Source organism: Nothobranchius furzeri, chromosome 18, assembly GCF_043380555.1.
Source record: "Nothobranchius furzeri strain GRZ-AD chromosome 18, NfurGRZ-RIMD1, whole genome shotgun sequence".
NCBI lineage: Eukaryota > Metazoa > Chordata > Actinopteri > Cyprinodontiformes > Nothobranchiidae > Nothobranchius > Nothobranchius furzeri.
The window spans coordinates 13,684,158-13,700,372 of record NC_091758.1 but is presented as its reverse complement, the minus strand read 5'-3'; the positions used below and the strand labels follow the sequence as shown (position 1 = coordinate 13,700,372).

Below are 16,215 nucleotides of genomic sequence, written 5' to 3'. Positions count from 1 at the left end.
AGGATAAAAAGGAGAAAAACAGTTGGTTCTGATGACACACTTGCTAATGTACTGTAAAAAAAACCTTGTGAACTTGGCCTTTAAGGATGCTGATGGAGAAGTACAGAGAATGTCTGAGTGAGCTGCACTGGATCTCTGTAGAATTACAGAAAGCAAAGGGTGACAGGGTGGTGTGAGTGGAGCTGAGGTGCATGAGGATATCTAGAGGGGCAGAGAAGTGTGTTAAAGGTAGAGGTGGGACTGCCTCTGGATCGGCTCTAAACCCCTTCTTTGCTTTGGTGATGGACAGACTGATAGATGATAGACAGGTGTCTCCATGGACCATGATGTCTGCACAAGACAATGATCTGCAGTGAAAGCAGGCAACTTTAAGGACTTAGGGTCTACAGTCCAAAGCTACAGAGAGGATGAAGCAGGTTGGGATTGGTGGAGAAAAATTTCAGGTGCAGAATGAAAGGAAAGGTGAGAGCAGCCATGTTGTTTAGAGACCGTGTCCACGAGGACAAGACAGGGGACAGAACTGAAGCCTGCAGAGGTCATGATGTTGAGGTTTTCTTTTGGAGTGAGTGACCGTGATGGATAGGATCAGGAAGGAGTCCATCAGAGGAACAGCTGAGGCTAGATGTTCTGAGACGGATGGTTTGGACATGTCCAGAGGAGAGACAATGATGACATGATTAGAAGGATGCTCAGGTTGTAGCCACCAGGCAGGAAGCTGAGACCAACAAGGACATTTATGGATGTGATGAAAGAGGACATGAAGTTAGTTGGTGTGAAGGTAGAGGACGTAGAAGACAGGACTAAATGGAGACAGATGATTGGCTGTGGAGACACCCAAAGGGACAAGCCAAAAGACAATGAAAAGGAGTGTTTACAGATGCAGAAGAGCTCATATGGCAACACAAAATGATGCAAAAGTTAGATTTGCATGAATTGCACTTTTAAAAACACTCTATTGTCATTTCAGTCAACAGTTTGGTCACCTAACGCCTGGACTATTGCCCCAAAAGTTCCTATAAAAACTTCAACTGGTTCCAAATTCGGCTGCGCATATAATCACCTAAACACCCTACTCTGATCACATCACCCCCGATATTCAGCATCCTCGCATGCTCAGATCCTCTTCTTCCATCAACTTCACTAATCCAACAGCATGTCTTATCACGATGGGATACCGAGCATTTAGCAGATCGGCCCCTCCTATGGAGCTCCTTACCTGCTCACCTTAGGAACATGACTACCCTTCATCAGTTCCAGGATCATCTCAAACCTCATCTGTTCTAAACAGCTTATTCACTGTAGCTGTTATTGGGGTTTAATCTGATGTTTCATTTGAGTTTTAAACTTTCTAGTCTTTGAATGTTTTTATTATTTTTAACCTGATTGTACACTGACCCTGAGTTTTTTGAAACTCCAATTAAAATGAGTTGTTATTACTACTTTAAAAACTCTCCATTTGGCTCCTCATTGAATGTAGCATCCCTTTTACGATTCTGCTTATTATTTTAAATCTCTTCATGGTCTGGCTCCCTCTTTTATTACTGAACTCCTCTCTCCAAGGTTTGCAGAATCTCGTGGCTTGTCGGAAGATAGAATGTAAAATCCGCCTTAGAGGATGGAATTAGGTCTGTAGATGACCGGTGGCATGTAGGTCAATGTGTAGGTGAAAACTGACCATTCCTGGACGTTACACCTTATCATCTCCTGCGCTCATCAGGTCAGCTGACCAGCTCCTCCTGTCGGTCCAGAGATCTCGTTGTAAGGCTCGTTCTCAGTTTGTGCATCTGAGCTGTGGAATGCTTTACCTCTCAAAATCTGTCAAGCCCCCTTCTGTCTAAATGTTCACCTCTCACATAAAAACTCACGTATTTCCCTTTGCTTTTGGCTCAGTGTAAACCTGAGTAGATTGTTTCTCCTTTTTCTGATTTTACTTTTAAGTTGCTAAAACTTCTACCTTGTTGTGTTTTGCTGCTTATGGTTTTTAAACAGAGCTCTACTTAATGTGTTGCTTTTACATTTTGCTACTGTTCAGTACTTTGTGTACTGCTGTGTCTGGTAGTACTATACAAAGAAAATGGTATGGTATGTTACGGTAAACTCAGATGGTTTCCTAAACAGCTGGTTGTACAAAGTGACCTGACAGGATCAGTTAGAGTTAACTCCTCAGTGATTGTTGAGTATTTTAACTCTAAACCTTGAGCTCTGAGTCATTACCATTTTTCCAACAATGATGATTTTGGGCCCCAGCTGTTTGTGGACGGCAAAAATGTGGATCAGACGCAGAGTGAAGACCATATAGTCCACGGCCATGATGGATCGCCCAAACTGATAGGACAAAGGAAACATCCTGCAAATGAGAAACAGTCAGTCAGCCAGTGGTCACAACTCCGCAGGTCCACACAGCTTCACTAAATCAGCCAGATTTACACCACTGGTTCAGGTGATATAATCTCCTCAAGGGGATTAGGTAAGAACTGTCAACAGCATGAACAATGTTATTAGTATAGATTTTGATTAAGGTTGGGTCCAGTATGGACCCTTGAGGAGCGTCCTTAGATAGAGGTAGAAGATTGGTAACCCTGTGTTCTCACTGTTTGTGTACGACCTAAGATATAACTTCTGAACCATGCCACAGATGCCTGAGAAAGTCCTTTATGTTTGAGTCTGCTAACTAAGATGTTATGGTCCACAGAGTCAAAGGCTTTAGCCAAGTCAGCAAACACAGCCACACAATAGTCCTTATTGTCAATGGCACATATGATGTCATTTAGCACTTTAAGTGTTGTAGAGACACATCCATGGCCAGTTCTGAAGCCGGACTGCATGGGGGAAATAATACTGCTGGATTCCAGATAGTGAGTTAGCTGTTTGTTGACTAACTTTTCAATGACTTCAGAGAGGAGAGGCAGGATAGAGATAGGCCTATAACAGCTGCGGTCTGAATGATCTCCCCCTTTAAAGAGTGGAGTAACAGATGCAAATTTCCAGTCCTGTAGAAATGCACCAATTTGTATGGACAGATTATACAGATGGGTAATAGGTGCAGCAGTAACACCTGCTGCTATATTCAGAAAGAAAGGGTCAAGAGTATCCGGTCAGGCTGATTTATTTGTATCTAAGCTGTGTAACTCGTTAAGTAACTAATTTACCTGAAACGATTGAATGGAGAAACGGGAACTGGGTGTGGAGAGGGAATCGTTGCATATAGCTGAGTCGAGGTCAGAGACCTCAGAGATGTGTGAAGCTGTTGCAAAGGCATGACCAGACTTGATAAAGTGATTATTGAAAGAATTTACCATTTTATTTCTTTTTCTAACTCCATTCGGTGTTTCACTATGGGGAATCGCCCTGGCGTGACCAACTACGGAAGCTCCAATGACATCACGTCTGTCCCTGACAGACCGGTTGTGCCATGCCCAGGCTCCGCCCACCCAGTATATCCACGGCCAACCAACCCCTCCTACTCATTCTTGCTTTCTTCCCGTGAGAAACTACACTTTGCTCCCTCAGCGATTTTCAGGCTATTTTGATTAGCTGCTTAATTGTTCCCAGGCGTACCGTGAGGATACATCACCAAACGCAGTCCCAACGCTGTCTGGATTGGTGCTGAGTAAGTGCTTCTAAGTCAATTGGTACACTTCGATAGGCACAGTCACCGCGTCATGGCGAACTACTCCCACAGCTACTCTGTTGTCATTGACGGAGTGGTATTAGCGAGTGTAGCTCAAGCTAACGCGTTGAGGCGAGCTTGTCTTTTGCTTGCTAATGAGTTACTTTGGTGCAGCTAAGGTGTCATGACGAGTTGCCCTACATGTAAAATAGCGTTTTAGTTGCAGACTTACCTCTGCTAACTGCTTGCTAATGCTCTTTCAGGCTAACGTGTCACAGCTAGTTGGATTTTCAGCGATGGCTTCCACACCTACCCCCACCGACGGGTCGGAACCGAAGGCTAAAGAGGCCGCATCCCGCCTGTGCCTGGCGTCATGTGGGGCTTCTATTTCAGGCATCCTATGTGCATAGATTGCATGGGTGCTGCTCACGCCCAGGCATCACTGGCTAACCCGCAGACATGCCCTCACTGCTTCTCCATGCCGGAGAAGATAAGGGAAAGGAGGCTTAGCGTGGTAACGGCCGGGACCCAGGCCTCGGCTCGGGCACGCCTGTAGATGCAGGTGACAATCATCAGCCACGAGCCTCCACAAGCTGGGTGGATATGATGGAAGAGGAGCCCCCGCTACCACCTCTGTTCGAGGGGCTGGTGGACAGCGGGCTGCTCGATGCGGGTGATGAGGAGGCTGGAGGTGATGCGAACTCAGACCTCCTCGGCTTGGACATAGAAGAGGAGGAAGAGGATTCCACCTTCCCCGCTCAACACTCTAGGCCGTCTAGCGGCACTGAGGTGGCATCACTGGGGGTCGCCGATCTGTACGAGGTTTGCAGACGAGCAGCGGCAAAGCTCAACATTCAGTGGCCTGCAGCCCAAGGGGCAGAACGAGACCTGTATGATGGTAAGAGGCTCCCACTATTCTCTGCTCCACCCAAGCAGCTCTTGCCGGCTGTCCCAGCATGCATGAGAGAAACGAGCCGTTACTGGTCTAGCCCATTTAAGAGCAAATTCCCCAACAAGGGATCCTCCAAACTGGAGGTGCATGGGATGGGGGAATTGGGGCTGGCCGAACCCCCCAACGGTGGAGCCTTCAGTGGCATATCACCTTCATCCCAACCGCAGATCCATGTCAGCATCATCCAGCATCTCTCTCCCATCTAAAACGGATCGTCTCACGGCATCCATTTTTCAGAGGATGTACAAATATGTTGGCCAATCTGTGTGTTCCCTCAACGCGGTTACTCTCTTGTCAGCTTATCAAGGAGAAATCCTGGAGGAAATGGGTCGTCAGCTGGACTTCGGGGCACCTAACTCAGTTTTATGTCATGAAATCTGTGTGGTGAATGATCTCATCCTGCACTCTTCTAGAGGAGCAGTCCAGGGCTGTAGACGTGTGATGGGATTGGCGGTTTCGGGTGAGAGAGCCTTGTGGCTAAACCTGTCAGGCCTAGGTGACACCCAGAAAGCTGATGTAATGAATGCAGCATATGACCCTACCAAAGGTCTCTTTGGCCCTGCCTTGGAGAAGATGTCTGAGACAAGTACCCGCAGAAAGCAGGAAGTGGAGGCCTTCATTCTCTGCTTGCCTCGTAAACATAACCCTCAGCCACCTCAGGCACCCAAGCCTGGGTTTGTGGCAGCAGCCTCAGCGGCAAAGGGTCAACAGGGTGGGGCTAGACTACAGCGATCAGCAGGTGGTCAGCCAAACAATGCGGAGAACCCTCGCCCATGGGAGAAGCACTCCATTGCAGCAGCAGCCACCAAGAACCGCTCGTTTCACCCTAGCAAGGGCAAGAGGAAGAAGACATCCTAGTTGCTCTTGCTTTTCCTCTCCAAAAGAAGAAGAGGTTTTCAGAGGAAGAAAACAGACCTCTATGTTCAGGTTTCAGACACTCCTGTGGTTCCCAGCCCAGCAGAAGTTTTGTTCACTCCTCCCTCTTCAGTTCAGAGAGACGAGTGTGTGGAGCAGAAAACCCAGTGTCACCAAACACTTTTCAGTTTTCAAATGAGCACACAGTCAGTGTCACCAAGCACTTTGTTCCCAAATGTGTGCAAAAATGTTCATGGGGATCGTTTAACAATAAAGACAGCCTTTCTGCAGCCAGGCATTCAGCCAAGGGCAGACAGCTCTCCACAAAAAAGAAACAAGCCCCATCAGGTCCCTCTGCGCCCAGCAGATGACTCTCTCACTCTTCCCACGGGACGAGTCGAGGCTGCTCAGGTGACGGAGATGATGTCACCCAACAGCGGCTCACTTTCGGCTCAGGCTGAGAGGTGGCGCGCATGCGTAGCTCCCTCTTGGGTTCTGATGATTATTCGTTGGTGTTACAGGCTTCAGTTTGCCTCAAAACCGCCCTGTTTCAACTGTATAATAAAATTGTCAGCGGCAAAAGATGATTTGGCGCATATCCTGGAAGACAAAATCGCTTCACTGTTGAACAAAAAAGCAATAAGGATGGCGCCGAGCGACAAGGCCCACCAGGGTTGTTATTCACGCTATTTCCTCATTCCAAAGAAGTACAGGAAATCTCTGTCCCATTCTCGACCTGCGTGTGTTAAACAAACACTTACGCAAGTACACTTTGAGAATGTTGACTCACAAAGCACTCTGCCGTTCCGTCCGCCCAGGAGATTGGTTTGTCACGATCGATCTCGCGGATGCCTATTTTCACATCTCTATTTATCCTCCATACAGGACATTTCTCAGGTTTGCCTATCAGGGCACCATCTACGAGTTTCAAACCATCCCGCTCGGGCTGTCATTAGCACCGAGGGTGTTCACCAAGTGTGTGGAGGTGGCGGTGTCCTCATTGAGGACTTGCTAGATCAGAATTTTCTCTTACATAAACGATTATCTGATTTGCACTCCCTCCCGGGAGCAAGCAGCCAGTGACGCCCGAGTGGTGTTGAACCATCTGACCGACCTGGGGTTCAAAATAAACTGGACAAAGAGCAGTTTATTCCCCAGACAGTGCACAGAATATCTGGGTCTTCAGATAAACTCGCTCTCTTATCGCATTTCGCTGTCAGAAGAGAGGATCGCGTCCTTCACACAGTGTGTCGCATGTTTTCAGCTAGGAATCCATGCATCGTACAGACTTTGCATGCGCCTTCTCGGCCTCATGGCATCGATGATTTCTGTGGTGCGACTGGGGCTTCTTATGATGAGAGATGTTCAGCGGTGGGTGAGGTCGTTAAGACTGTGCTCCCGCCGTCATCTCCACCGCAGAGTGAAAATAACTCCGGCGTGCATGCCGGCTCTCCAGCCTTAGAGAGACTGAGCAGTTCTCACAATTGGGGTTCCGCTAGGAGCGGTGGTGTCCAGAGTTACCATGACGACTTACAGGTTGGGGGCCACCTTGATGGGGAAAGTAGTGAACGGTGTTTGGTCACGCAGTTTGAAACGGGTTCACATAGATGTGCTGGAACTCCTAGCAGTGTTTCTAGCTTTAAAGCACTTCCTGCCCTACTTAAGGGACCGTCATGTCTTAGTGAAGACAGACAACACCACAGTGGTAGCTTATATCAACCGTCAGGGCGGGACACGCTCTCTACAGCTGCACTCACTAGCCAAGGAAATAACTGTGTGTTGCAGCTCCAGACTCCTCTCAGTCCGCGCAACACTTTGCCTCATGGGAAAGCGCCCACGGTCCACTCTTCTTCTCCCTGACAGACGCGGATGCGCCTCTGGGAGTCGACACATTGGCTCACCAGTGGCCGAGAGTGCTGCTGTATGCATTTCCTCCTCTCAGTCTGATTTCCTCCATTCCAATAAGAGTAAGGGAACAGGGCCTGTCCATATGATCTTGGTGGCTCCATTGTGGCCATCCAAGACGTGGGTGGCAGAAATAATCCAGATGCTTTGGGACAGACCGTGGCCCCTGCCTGTCCGCAGGGATCTCCTGTCCCAAGCCAGGGGAGAGATTTATCACCCTCACCCAAACCGCTTGTCTCTGTGAGCCTGGCCTGTGAGAGGTGGAATCTGAGCGTGGCAGGCCTGCCCCCAAGTGTCATTGACACCATTCAAAACTCTAGGGCCCCCTCAACTCGCTCTCTTTACAGCTGTAAATGAAGGGTTTTTGTGGTGTGGCTTGAAGAAAAACATGTTATCCCATTTCAGTGCTCTGTGGTGGATGTACTCTGTTTTTGCAGAGTCTGATAGACAAGAGTAAAGCTTTCTCTACTATTAAGGTTTCTCTGGCTGCAATTTCTGCATGCCATGTGGGGTTTGGTGACAAACCAGTGGGACAACACCCGTTAGTGAGTCACTTCATGAAGGGTACTCGCTGTAAGCTACCAGTCTTTAGGCCTCTAGTACCACTGTGGGACCTCTCTCTTGTTCTGGAGGCCCATCATCCTTTTGAACCGGTAGATGGGGCTGGATTGAAATTTCTCTCTTTACAAACTGCACTGCTCTTAGCTTTAACTACAGCAAAGAGAGTGAGTGACCTTCAGGCATGGTCAGTCAGTCCCTCGTGTATACGGTGGGCCCCTGGTTACACTAAAGTGTGTCTGCGGCTCAGTCCAGCTTTTTTGCCAAAAGTAATGGAGTCGTCTTATAGCTGCTCTCCTGTGGAGCTGCTGGCTTTTCACCTACCTCCTTTTTCCTCAGCAGAAGAGCAGAAGCTTCATTGTCTCTGCCCTGTTCGAGCTTTAAAGGTTTATATGGACTGCTGGTCTCAGAAAATCAGAGCAGTTGTTTGTTTCTTGGGCCACGGCCCATAAGGGGCAAGCCTGTGTCTCGCCAGAGACTGGCACACTGGATTGTAGAAGCAATCAGCCTTTCATATAGGTGCAAGGGTGCTGAACCCCCTGAGGGAGTGAGGGCTCATTCTACAAGGAGCATGGCCACATCTTGGGCCCTGTTTCGTGTTGTGTCAGTCCAGGATATTTGTGCAGCAGCTAGCTGGGCCACACCGCAAACTTTTGGGTGGTTTTACAGGCTGGATGTGTCTCAACCTTCACTGGCGCATTCAGTGCTGGAGGCAGGATGCACAGCATCTGCTTAGTGGTTAAGCTGAATTTTGCTGCAGCTCGCTTCGGGATGGACATGCAATCCGGGAGTGGGCCATATCTCCCAAAGTGAAACACCGAACGAAGTTAGAAAAAGAACGTAGGGTTACGTTATGTAAACCCCGGTTCTTTGATAACAGAGTGAGGTGTTTCACTAACAATTCCCATCTTTCATTAACGGTAAGAAATCTTACAAATGAGTAGGAGGGGTTGGTTGGCCATAGATATACTGGGTGGGCAGAGCCTGGGCACGGCACAACCGGTCTGTCAGGGACAGACTTGATGTCATTGGATCTTCTGTAGTTGGTCATGCCAGAGCGATTCCCCATAGTGAAACACCTCACTCTGTTATCAAAGAACCGGGGTTCACATAACGTAACCCTACGTTTTATCTGAGACAACAATGCCCTCAGATTTGATTAAATTTGACAAGTTTGAGGACCTATTGGTATTTTCCATATTCTTGACAGTCTGCCAGAACTTTTTGGGGTCAGAACTACTCATCAGAAACTAGTTCTTATAATACTCAGATTTTGTTTTCTGATTGACTTGGTACATTTGTTTCTTATAGATCTGACGGATTGCCAGTCCCTGATATTCTTGGATGTCTTTGCCAAGATTGATGTTTTAGATGAATCGATTCTGAAAGTTCAGTGTTGATCCAGTGAATGAAATGATTTTTAACTCTAACTTTTTTAAACGAGCATGTCTATCTAAAATCAAGATAAGGGAGTTTTTTAAATGTGACCAAGCATCCTCAACAGTAGGAATGAGGTTAATTTTATGCCATTGTTCTTTCGCTAAGTCCAGTGAAAAGGCCTGCTCATTGACGTCTTTAAGCATTCGTTCACTGATAATTAGGGGAGGTTGCTTGATGTTTGCACCATTACGGACACAAGCAGTAATACAATGGTCACTAAGGCTTTGGCAAAAAACTGCATATAGTATTTAGTAGTTCTGTTGGTGAGAATTTGATCAATTAATGTTCCAATTATTGAATAACTTATTGGTAAATCTATTCAGATTAGATCGTACCTGGCCAATAGGAAGAACTGTATGAGGGTGGGAGGTTTTCCCTCAGAATACTCTGATTAACCCTGGGGTGTACCACAGGGCTCAATATTGCGGCCTTTGTTGTTTTCTATTAACATCTTACCCCTAGGTGACATCTGTCATAATTTTTGGAGTCCACTTTCACCTTTATGCTGACAATTGCCATTTCTACTTGCCTCTGGACAAGTCAGGAGATCCCTCAATTTGTAATCTTATGAAATGTTTGACTGAGATCAAGACTTGGACGAGTGAAAATTTTTGTGCTTAAATTATCAGAAGACAGAGGCTGTATTGTTTGCTCCTAGTGGACATACACATTCCTCTCTAATTGACTGCGGGTCATTCAATGGCCAGCTGAGTGCTTCAGTGACTAATCTTGGTGTTAAACTAGACAGTGACCTTTGGTTTGACACCCACATTAATGGAGTGATCTCCTCCTCTTTCACCTTCGTCGGCTATCGAAGGTCAAACCATTCCTATCACGGCAGGACCTTGAGATGGTAGTCCATGCTTTTATTATGGTGTGGTTGGATTACTGTAACTCAGTTTTCTTTGGTGTGAGCAAGGGCTCAATATCCAGGTTGCAAATAGTACAGAATGCTGCTGCCAGATTCTTAGACAGCAAGAATAAGCACGATCACATTACCCCTGTCCTGGCAGCCATTCACTGGCTGCCCGTTGATGTAAGGATTCGTTTTAAGATTCTTTTGTATGTTTTTAAAACGTTGAATGGTCTGATGCCTCCTTACTTTGCGTCGTTGCTTCAGCCGCACACCCCTGCTTGGTCACTCCACTTGAAGAACCTTATGCTGCTCTCGGTCCCAAGATCGCGCCTAAAGACGTCTGGTGACAGGGCCTTTTCTGTGGCAGGTCCTAAGCTTTGGAACGAGCTTCCTCTCAGCTCAAGGGTCTCCATCTCTGTGGCGGGTTTTAAGGCAAGGCTGAAATCCTACTTTTATGATCTGTCTTTTAATCTTTCTAACTAGTTTTTATTGTTATTACTTAAGGTTTCGTTAGATTTTAGTGTTTTTTGTTTGTTTATCTGATCCATTGTTTTTATTCTTCCTTTATTTGACCCAATGTTTTTTATTCTTTTATGTTTTATTGATCTGTGAAGAGCCTTGGTGGCATGCTTTTTGCCTGTAAGGCGCTATATAAATAAAAGTTGAGTTTAGCTGAACCTAGTCGGAGATTGCACAATCTGGGAGAGGTTTAACCCTCTGGAGGCAGGTGTTGCAGATGTGCAACGTTAAACCCTGCCTACCTGGTTACTCCACATACAGGTGCTGGCCAGTAAATTAGAATATCATCAAAAGGTTGAAAATATTTCAGTAATTCCATTCAAAACGTGAAACTTGTACATTATATTCATGCAATGCACACAGACCAATGTATTTCCGATGTTTATTACGTTTAATTTTGATATTTATAGGTGACAACCAATGAAAACATCAAATCTGGTATCTCAGAAAATTAGAATATTCTAAAGGCCAATGAAAAAATGTTTGTTTCTCTAATGTTGGCCAACTGAAAAGAATGAACATGAAAAGAATGTGCATGTATAGCACTCAATACTTAGTCGGGGCTCCTTTTGCCTCAATAACTGCAGTAATGCGGCGTGGCATGGACTCGATCAGTCTGTGGCACTGCTCAGGTGTTATGAGAGCCCAGGTTGCTCTGATAGTCGTCTTCAGCTCCTCTGCATTGTTGGGTCTAGCGTATTGCATCCTCCGCTTCACAATACCCCATAGATTTTCTATGGGGTTAAGGTCAGGCGAGTTTGCTGGCCAATCAAGGACAGGGATACCATGGTCCTTGAACCAGGTGCTGGTGGTTTTGGCACTGTGTGCAGGTGCCAAGTCCTGTTGAAAGGTGAAGTCTGCATCCCCATAAAGTTGGTCAGCAGCAGGAAGCATGAAGTGCTCTAAAACTTCCTGGTAGACGGCTGCATTGACCCTGGACCTCAGGAAACAGAGTGGGCCAACACCGGCAGATGACATGGCACCCCACACCATCACTGACGGTGGAAACTTTACACTGGACCTCATGCAACGTGGATTCTGTGCTTCTCCGCTCTTCCTCCAGACTCTGGGTCCTTGATTTCCAAAGGAAATGCAGAACTTGCTTTCATCAGAAAACATAACTTTGGACCACTCAGCATCAGTCCAGTCCTTTTTGTCCTTGGCCCAGGCGAGACGCTTCTTGCGCTGTTTCATGTTCAAGAGTGGCTTGACACACGGAATGCGACACCTGAATCCCATGTCTTTCATGAGTCTCCTCGTGGTGGTTCTTGAAGCGCTGACTCCAGCTGCAGTCCACTCTTTGTGGATCTCCCCCACATTTTTGAATGGGTTTGTCGTCACAATTCTCTGCAGGGTGCGGTTATCCCTAGAGCTTGTACACTTTTTTCTACCACATTTTTTCCGTCCCTTCGCCTGTCTGTTAATGTGCTTGGACACAGAGCTCTGCGAACAGCCAGCTTCTTTAGCAATCACCTTTTGTGTCTTGCCCTCCTTGTGCAAGGTGTCAATGATTGTCTTTTGGACAGCTGTTAAGTCAGAAGTCTTCCCCATGATTGTGGTGCCTTCAAAACAAGACTGAGGGACCTTTTAAAGGCCTTTGCAGGTGTTTTGAGTAAATCAGCTGATTAGAGTGGCAGCAGGTGTCTTCTATATTCAGCCTTTTCAGAATATTCTAATTTTTTGAGATACCAAATTTGGAGTTTTCATTAGTTGTCACTTATGAATATCAAATTTAAATGTAATGAACATTGGAAATACATTGGTCTGTGTGCATTGCATGAATATAATGTACAAGTTTCACGTTTTGAATGGAATTACTGAAATATTTTCAACCTTTTGATGATATTCTAATTTACTGGCCAGCACCTGTATGTATTTCATGAGCATTTTTAACTCAGAAGTACCCCTGAAGGACTTAGTTGTTCGTCCTTTTATCAGAACTTATTTTGAGCCTGAGTGGGTTAAAGCATGCAGCTCAAGTTGCAGGGAAATTGATGGCTTGGGCATGTCCCAGTTGGTTACCTAACCACAAGAATTCAGACAACAAGAATTCAGAGGAGGCGTAAGAGGAAATAAATTCACTGAGACCACCAGACAGGGCACAGGCAGAGGCAGATTGGGGTCTGCATCAGCAACCAGAGTAGTTTTTTTGAGGGAGTAATTTTCAGTAAAAGCAGCTCCAAATGTTTGGGGAAGGATTTAGATAACATGACTGAACATTGCAAATGGTTTTTAAAGTAAATAGCAACCCCCCACCCTTGGACGGTCTATCATGACAAAATATATTATAACCAGGGATAGACACGGCAGTCAGGCACTGACTTCTTCAGCCACGTCTCTGTAATGACTAAAATATCAGGTTTAGCTGTCTAAATTCTAAAGTGTTACAGCCAAGAAGGCAGAGGATGGTAGTCACTCAACTGTGGTTTTCTGGTTAAAAGTGCCCGGCAACCTCCGCTAGCTTTGGTTAGCTCAGTTAGCTCGTAGCTGCATCAGCTCAGAGTTTGATGGGTGTCAATCATCTGCCCCCACTCTCATAGCCTCTTTCTCAGCTGCAAATTGACACAGTGTGTGACTCGACTAAGTTGGCAGTAGTCGGAAACGCCCACTGAGCTCATTTCAGCTCTTGAGAAACCCACAAGTGATGGCACGGAGGCTCCAGCCATTTTGTATATAGATTCTATTGTTACAACCCAGACAGGAAACTAATGGCGCTTACAGATTAGCGTTGGCACGGCCGGGGTTTGGTGGGGCTGGATGGCGTGAGTTCGGTCTCAAACAGGAGGTGTAGTTTTCACATTTTAATCCGAAGGACCTCTCAAGAATGCAACAATTCCAGAGCCCGTGGGTGGTGTTTAATACACGCAGGAAAGTTTGCGGTGTCCTCCATTATAAGATAAACAAAGGCGGGAATGAGCTGTGTTGCTTTGGGAGACACACACACTGCTTTCTCCACTGAGCAGCTGTCTGTCTGCTCGCTGCAGCTGTTACACACCTGCTTAGACTCTATCAAAACCTGGATGGCTGGGAGCGTTCTTCAGCTGAATGAAGATAAGACTGAGCTCCTCATCTGTGCCCCAGACAAGCTGGTTCCCAAAGTCAGAGACTCTCTTGGTCAGCTTGCTCCCCACACCAAACCTTCTGTCAGGAATCTTGGTGTGACCTTTGACCCAGCTCTCACCCTGGATTCTCATGTCAGTTCTCTTGTTCGCTCATCCTTCTTCCATCTCAGGAACGTTGCTAAGCTGAGTCCCATTCTGTCCCGCTCTGAACTTGAGACAGTTCTCCACACCTTCATCTCCTCATGCTTAGACTACTGTAACTCTCTTTTCACGTGTCTGAGCAGAACCTCCGTGAACCGTCTACAGGTGGTTCAGAATGCCTGTGCTCGGCTTCTGACCAAGTCCTCCAAACACACCCACATCACCCCGCTTCTCCTCCAGCTTCACTGGCTTCCAGTCAACTTCAGGGTTCATTTCAAGATCCTGGTTCTGGTCTATAGGGCCTTACATGGACAAGCACCATCTTACATTGGTGATCTTCTTAGTCCCTACACCCCCAGCAGGTCCCTGAGGTCCAGTGACCAAAGCCTACTGGTTGTGCAGCTCCAGGCTAAAGGTCAAAGGTGACAGATCATCTGCTGCTGTGGCCCCCAGACACTGGAACTCTCTCCCCCTGAGCCTGAGATCAGTGGACTCAGTGGTCTCCTTTAAGAAGCAGCTGAAGACTCATGTTCAGAATTAGGTGTGACCTTCATCTCCACCCTCTACTTATTCTGCTCTTATTTCACCTTTCCCGAGATCCACTGATTTCCCTCTTTCCTATTTGTTTTCTCTCTCCCGTTCTTTACATTATTATAATTTTTTTTAATCTCAATTTAAATTGTTTTTGTCTCATTTTAACCCTTTGATGCATAATGGTCACTATAGTGGACAGGTACTCAAAACTGTTATTTATTTGTTTTGCTATTAAGCACAGCTGTTGAAGACTTAATTGCATTTGAGCCCCTCCATTTGGACTTCAGTAAGCCAAGCCAACATATTTCATGCTCAGAATGCACGCTGTCCACTGAGGTGGACACGTAATAAATTATTTGTAAATTATAAAATTTTACAAAAAAATATTTGTTGAAATTTGTTTCATTCTCACCTAAAGACGAATGACAAAAATTGTTTAAAAAGGGTTAAACATATTTTAAATCTTTTCTGTACTTTAAATGAAATATTTTTTCGTGAAGCTCCTCGTGATTTTTATATTTAGAGGCGCTATAGAAAAGATCGTTTTCTTTCTTTCTTCTTTCGCCTGGGTGAGAGCTCTGATGCAGAGGACACGCACACACACACACACACACACACACACACACACAAACACACACACACACACACAGACACACAGACACACACACAGACACACACACAGACACACACACACACACACACACACACACACACACACACACACACACACACACACACACACACACACACACACACACACACACACACACCTCACTCTCCCGTTCCCACTGTTTGGCAGCTCTGTGCTTCAGACAGAGAAGTTTACTTAACAACGTCCAGCATGAATAAGTTGCACAAGCAGGAACCCCCGCTGGCTGACTCTACTTGCCAGTCGGAGGCGGTGTGCGTAATTTCAGCCAGCCAATCAGTCCGCAGCGTCACCTCAGTCCCAGTCTGGGAGGAGGTCTGAAAAAAAAAAGAATCGCCTCGGAATCGAAAAAGCAAATCTGACCTGTGTGTGAAACCAAATTCCGATCCTATAAGGTACCGTAACAACGCTAATGTGTAAGCGCCATAAAGAAACAAGACTTTAGTTCTGAGTGGATGTAAGGATATCTGAAGCTTTTGTAGCTGGGTTTTTTTTACTCTTACCTGCAGCAGACAGCCAACAGGAACAGAGCAATGGCTGTGAGGTCACACTTGTTCCAAATATCTTGGATGTAGATCTTCAGACTTTTTAGCACCAACAAATCGCTCACAGAGAAGGACTGGACAGGAGGAGAGAAAATACAGGAGTTGCTGACAAATCCAATTGATTTGTTCATTTTTAACGTGTGTGTGCTGGTGGATAAACAGCTAACCTGTCGAATCTCTTCACACACTAAGGTGAAAACCCAGAAGTAAAGAACTAATTCCAGACAGGAGGGGCCATCAGGGTACGGGGGCTGGAAGTCGACCAATAGAACGTAGGCAAACAGACATAGGAAGAGGAAGTACATCAGCACGTTTCCCAGGAAGGAAGTAACAGGCGCGTACCAGAACTGTTTCCACCTCAACACAATGAACTGGCAATTGTAGCTGGGTGGCATAGAATCTGGTAAAAATAAAGTAAATGAGTGAAAACGGGTAGAAGTCACCTGAGCAGCCAACACACCCAACCATCAAGCAACATCAGAACATCCATCCTAACCCACCATGTTTTTGTCTTTTCAGTGGTCGTTTCTCTTCTGCTTCGTCTTCACTGTGACAAACCAGACAACCACAGAGTTCAGTCAGGAACAAC

The 16,215-nt window shown here is 46.2% G+C and overlaps 1 protein-coding gene across 1 annotated transcript in view; it reads right to left on the bottom strand.

Annotated features, from left to right (window-relative positions):
* The window catches only part of trpm4a (transient receptor potential cation channel, subfamily M, member 4a), a 92,073-nt gene that overhangs the window by 34,667 nt on the left and 41,191 nt on the right, over positions 1 to 16,215 (bottom strand). Inside the window, exons 18-21 of the mRNA XM_015969238.3 lie at positions 16,127 to 16,173; positions 15,794 to 16,026; positions 15,585 to 15,700; positions 2,215 to 2,347 (exon numbers count right to left, since the gene is read on the bottom strand). Coding sequence (XP_015824724.3) covers positions 2,215 to 2,347; positions 15,585 to 15,700; positions 15,794 to 16,026; positions 16,127 to 16,173 — 529 coding nt within the window. The remainder of the gene's footprint in view (positions 1 to 2,214; positions 2,348 to 15,584; positions 15,701 to 15,793; positions 16,027 to 16,126; positions 16,174 to 16,215) is intronic.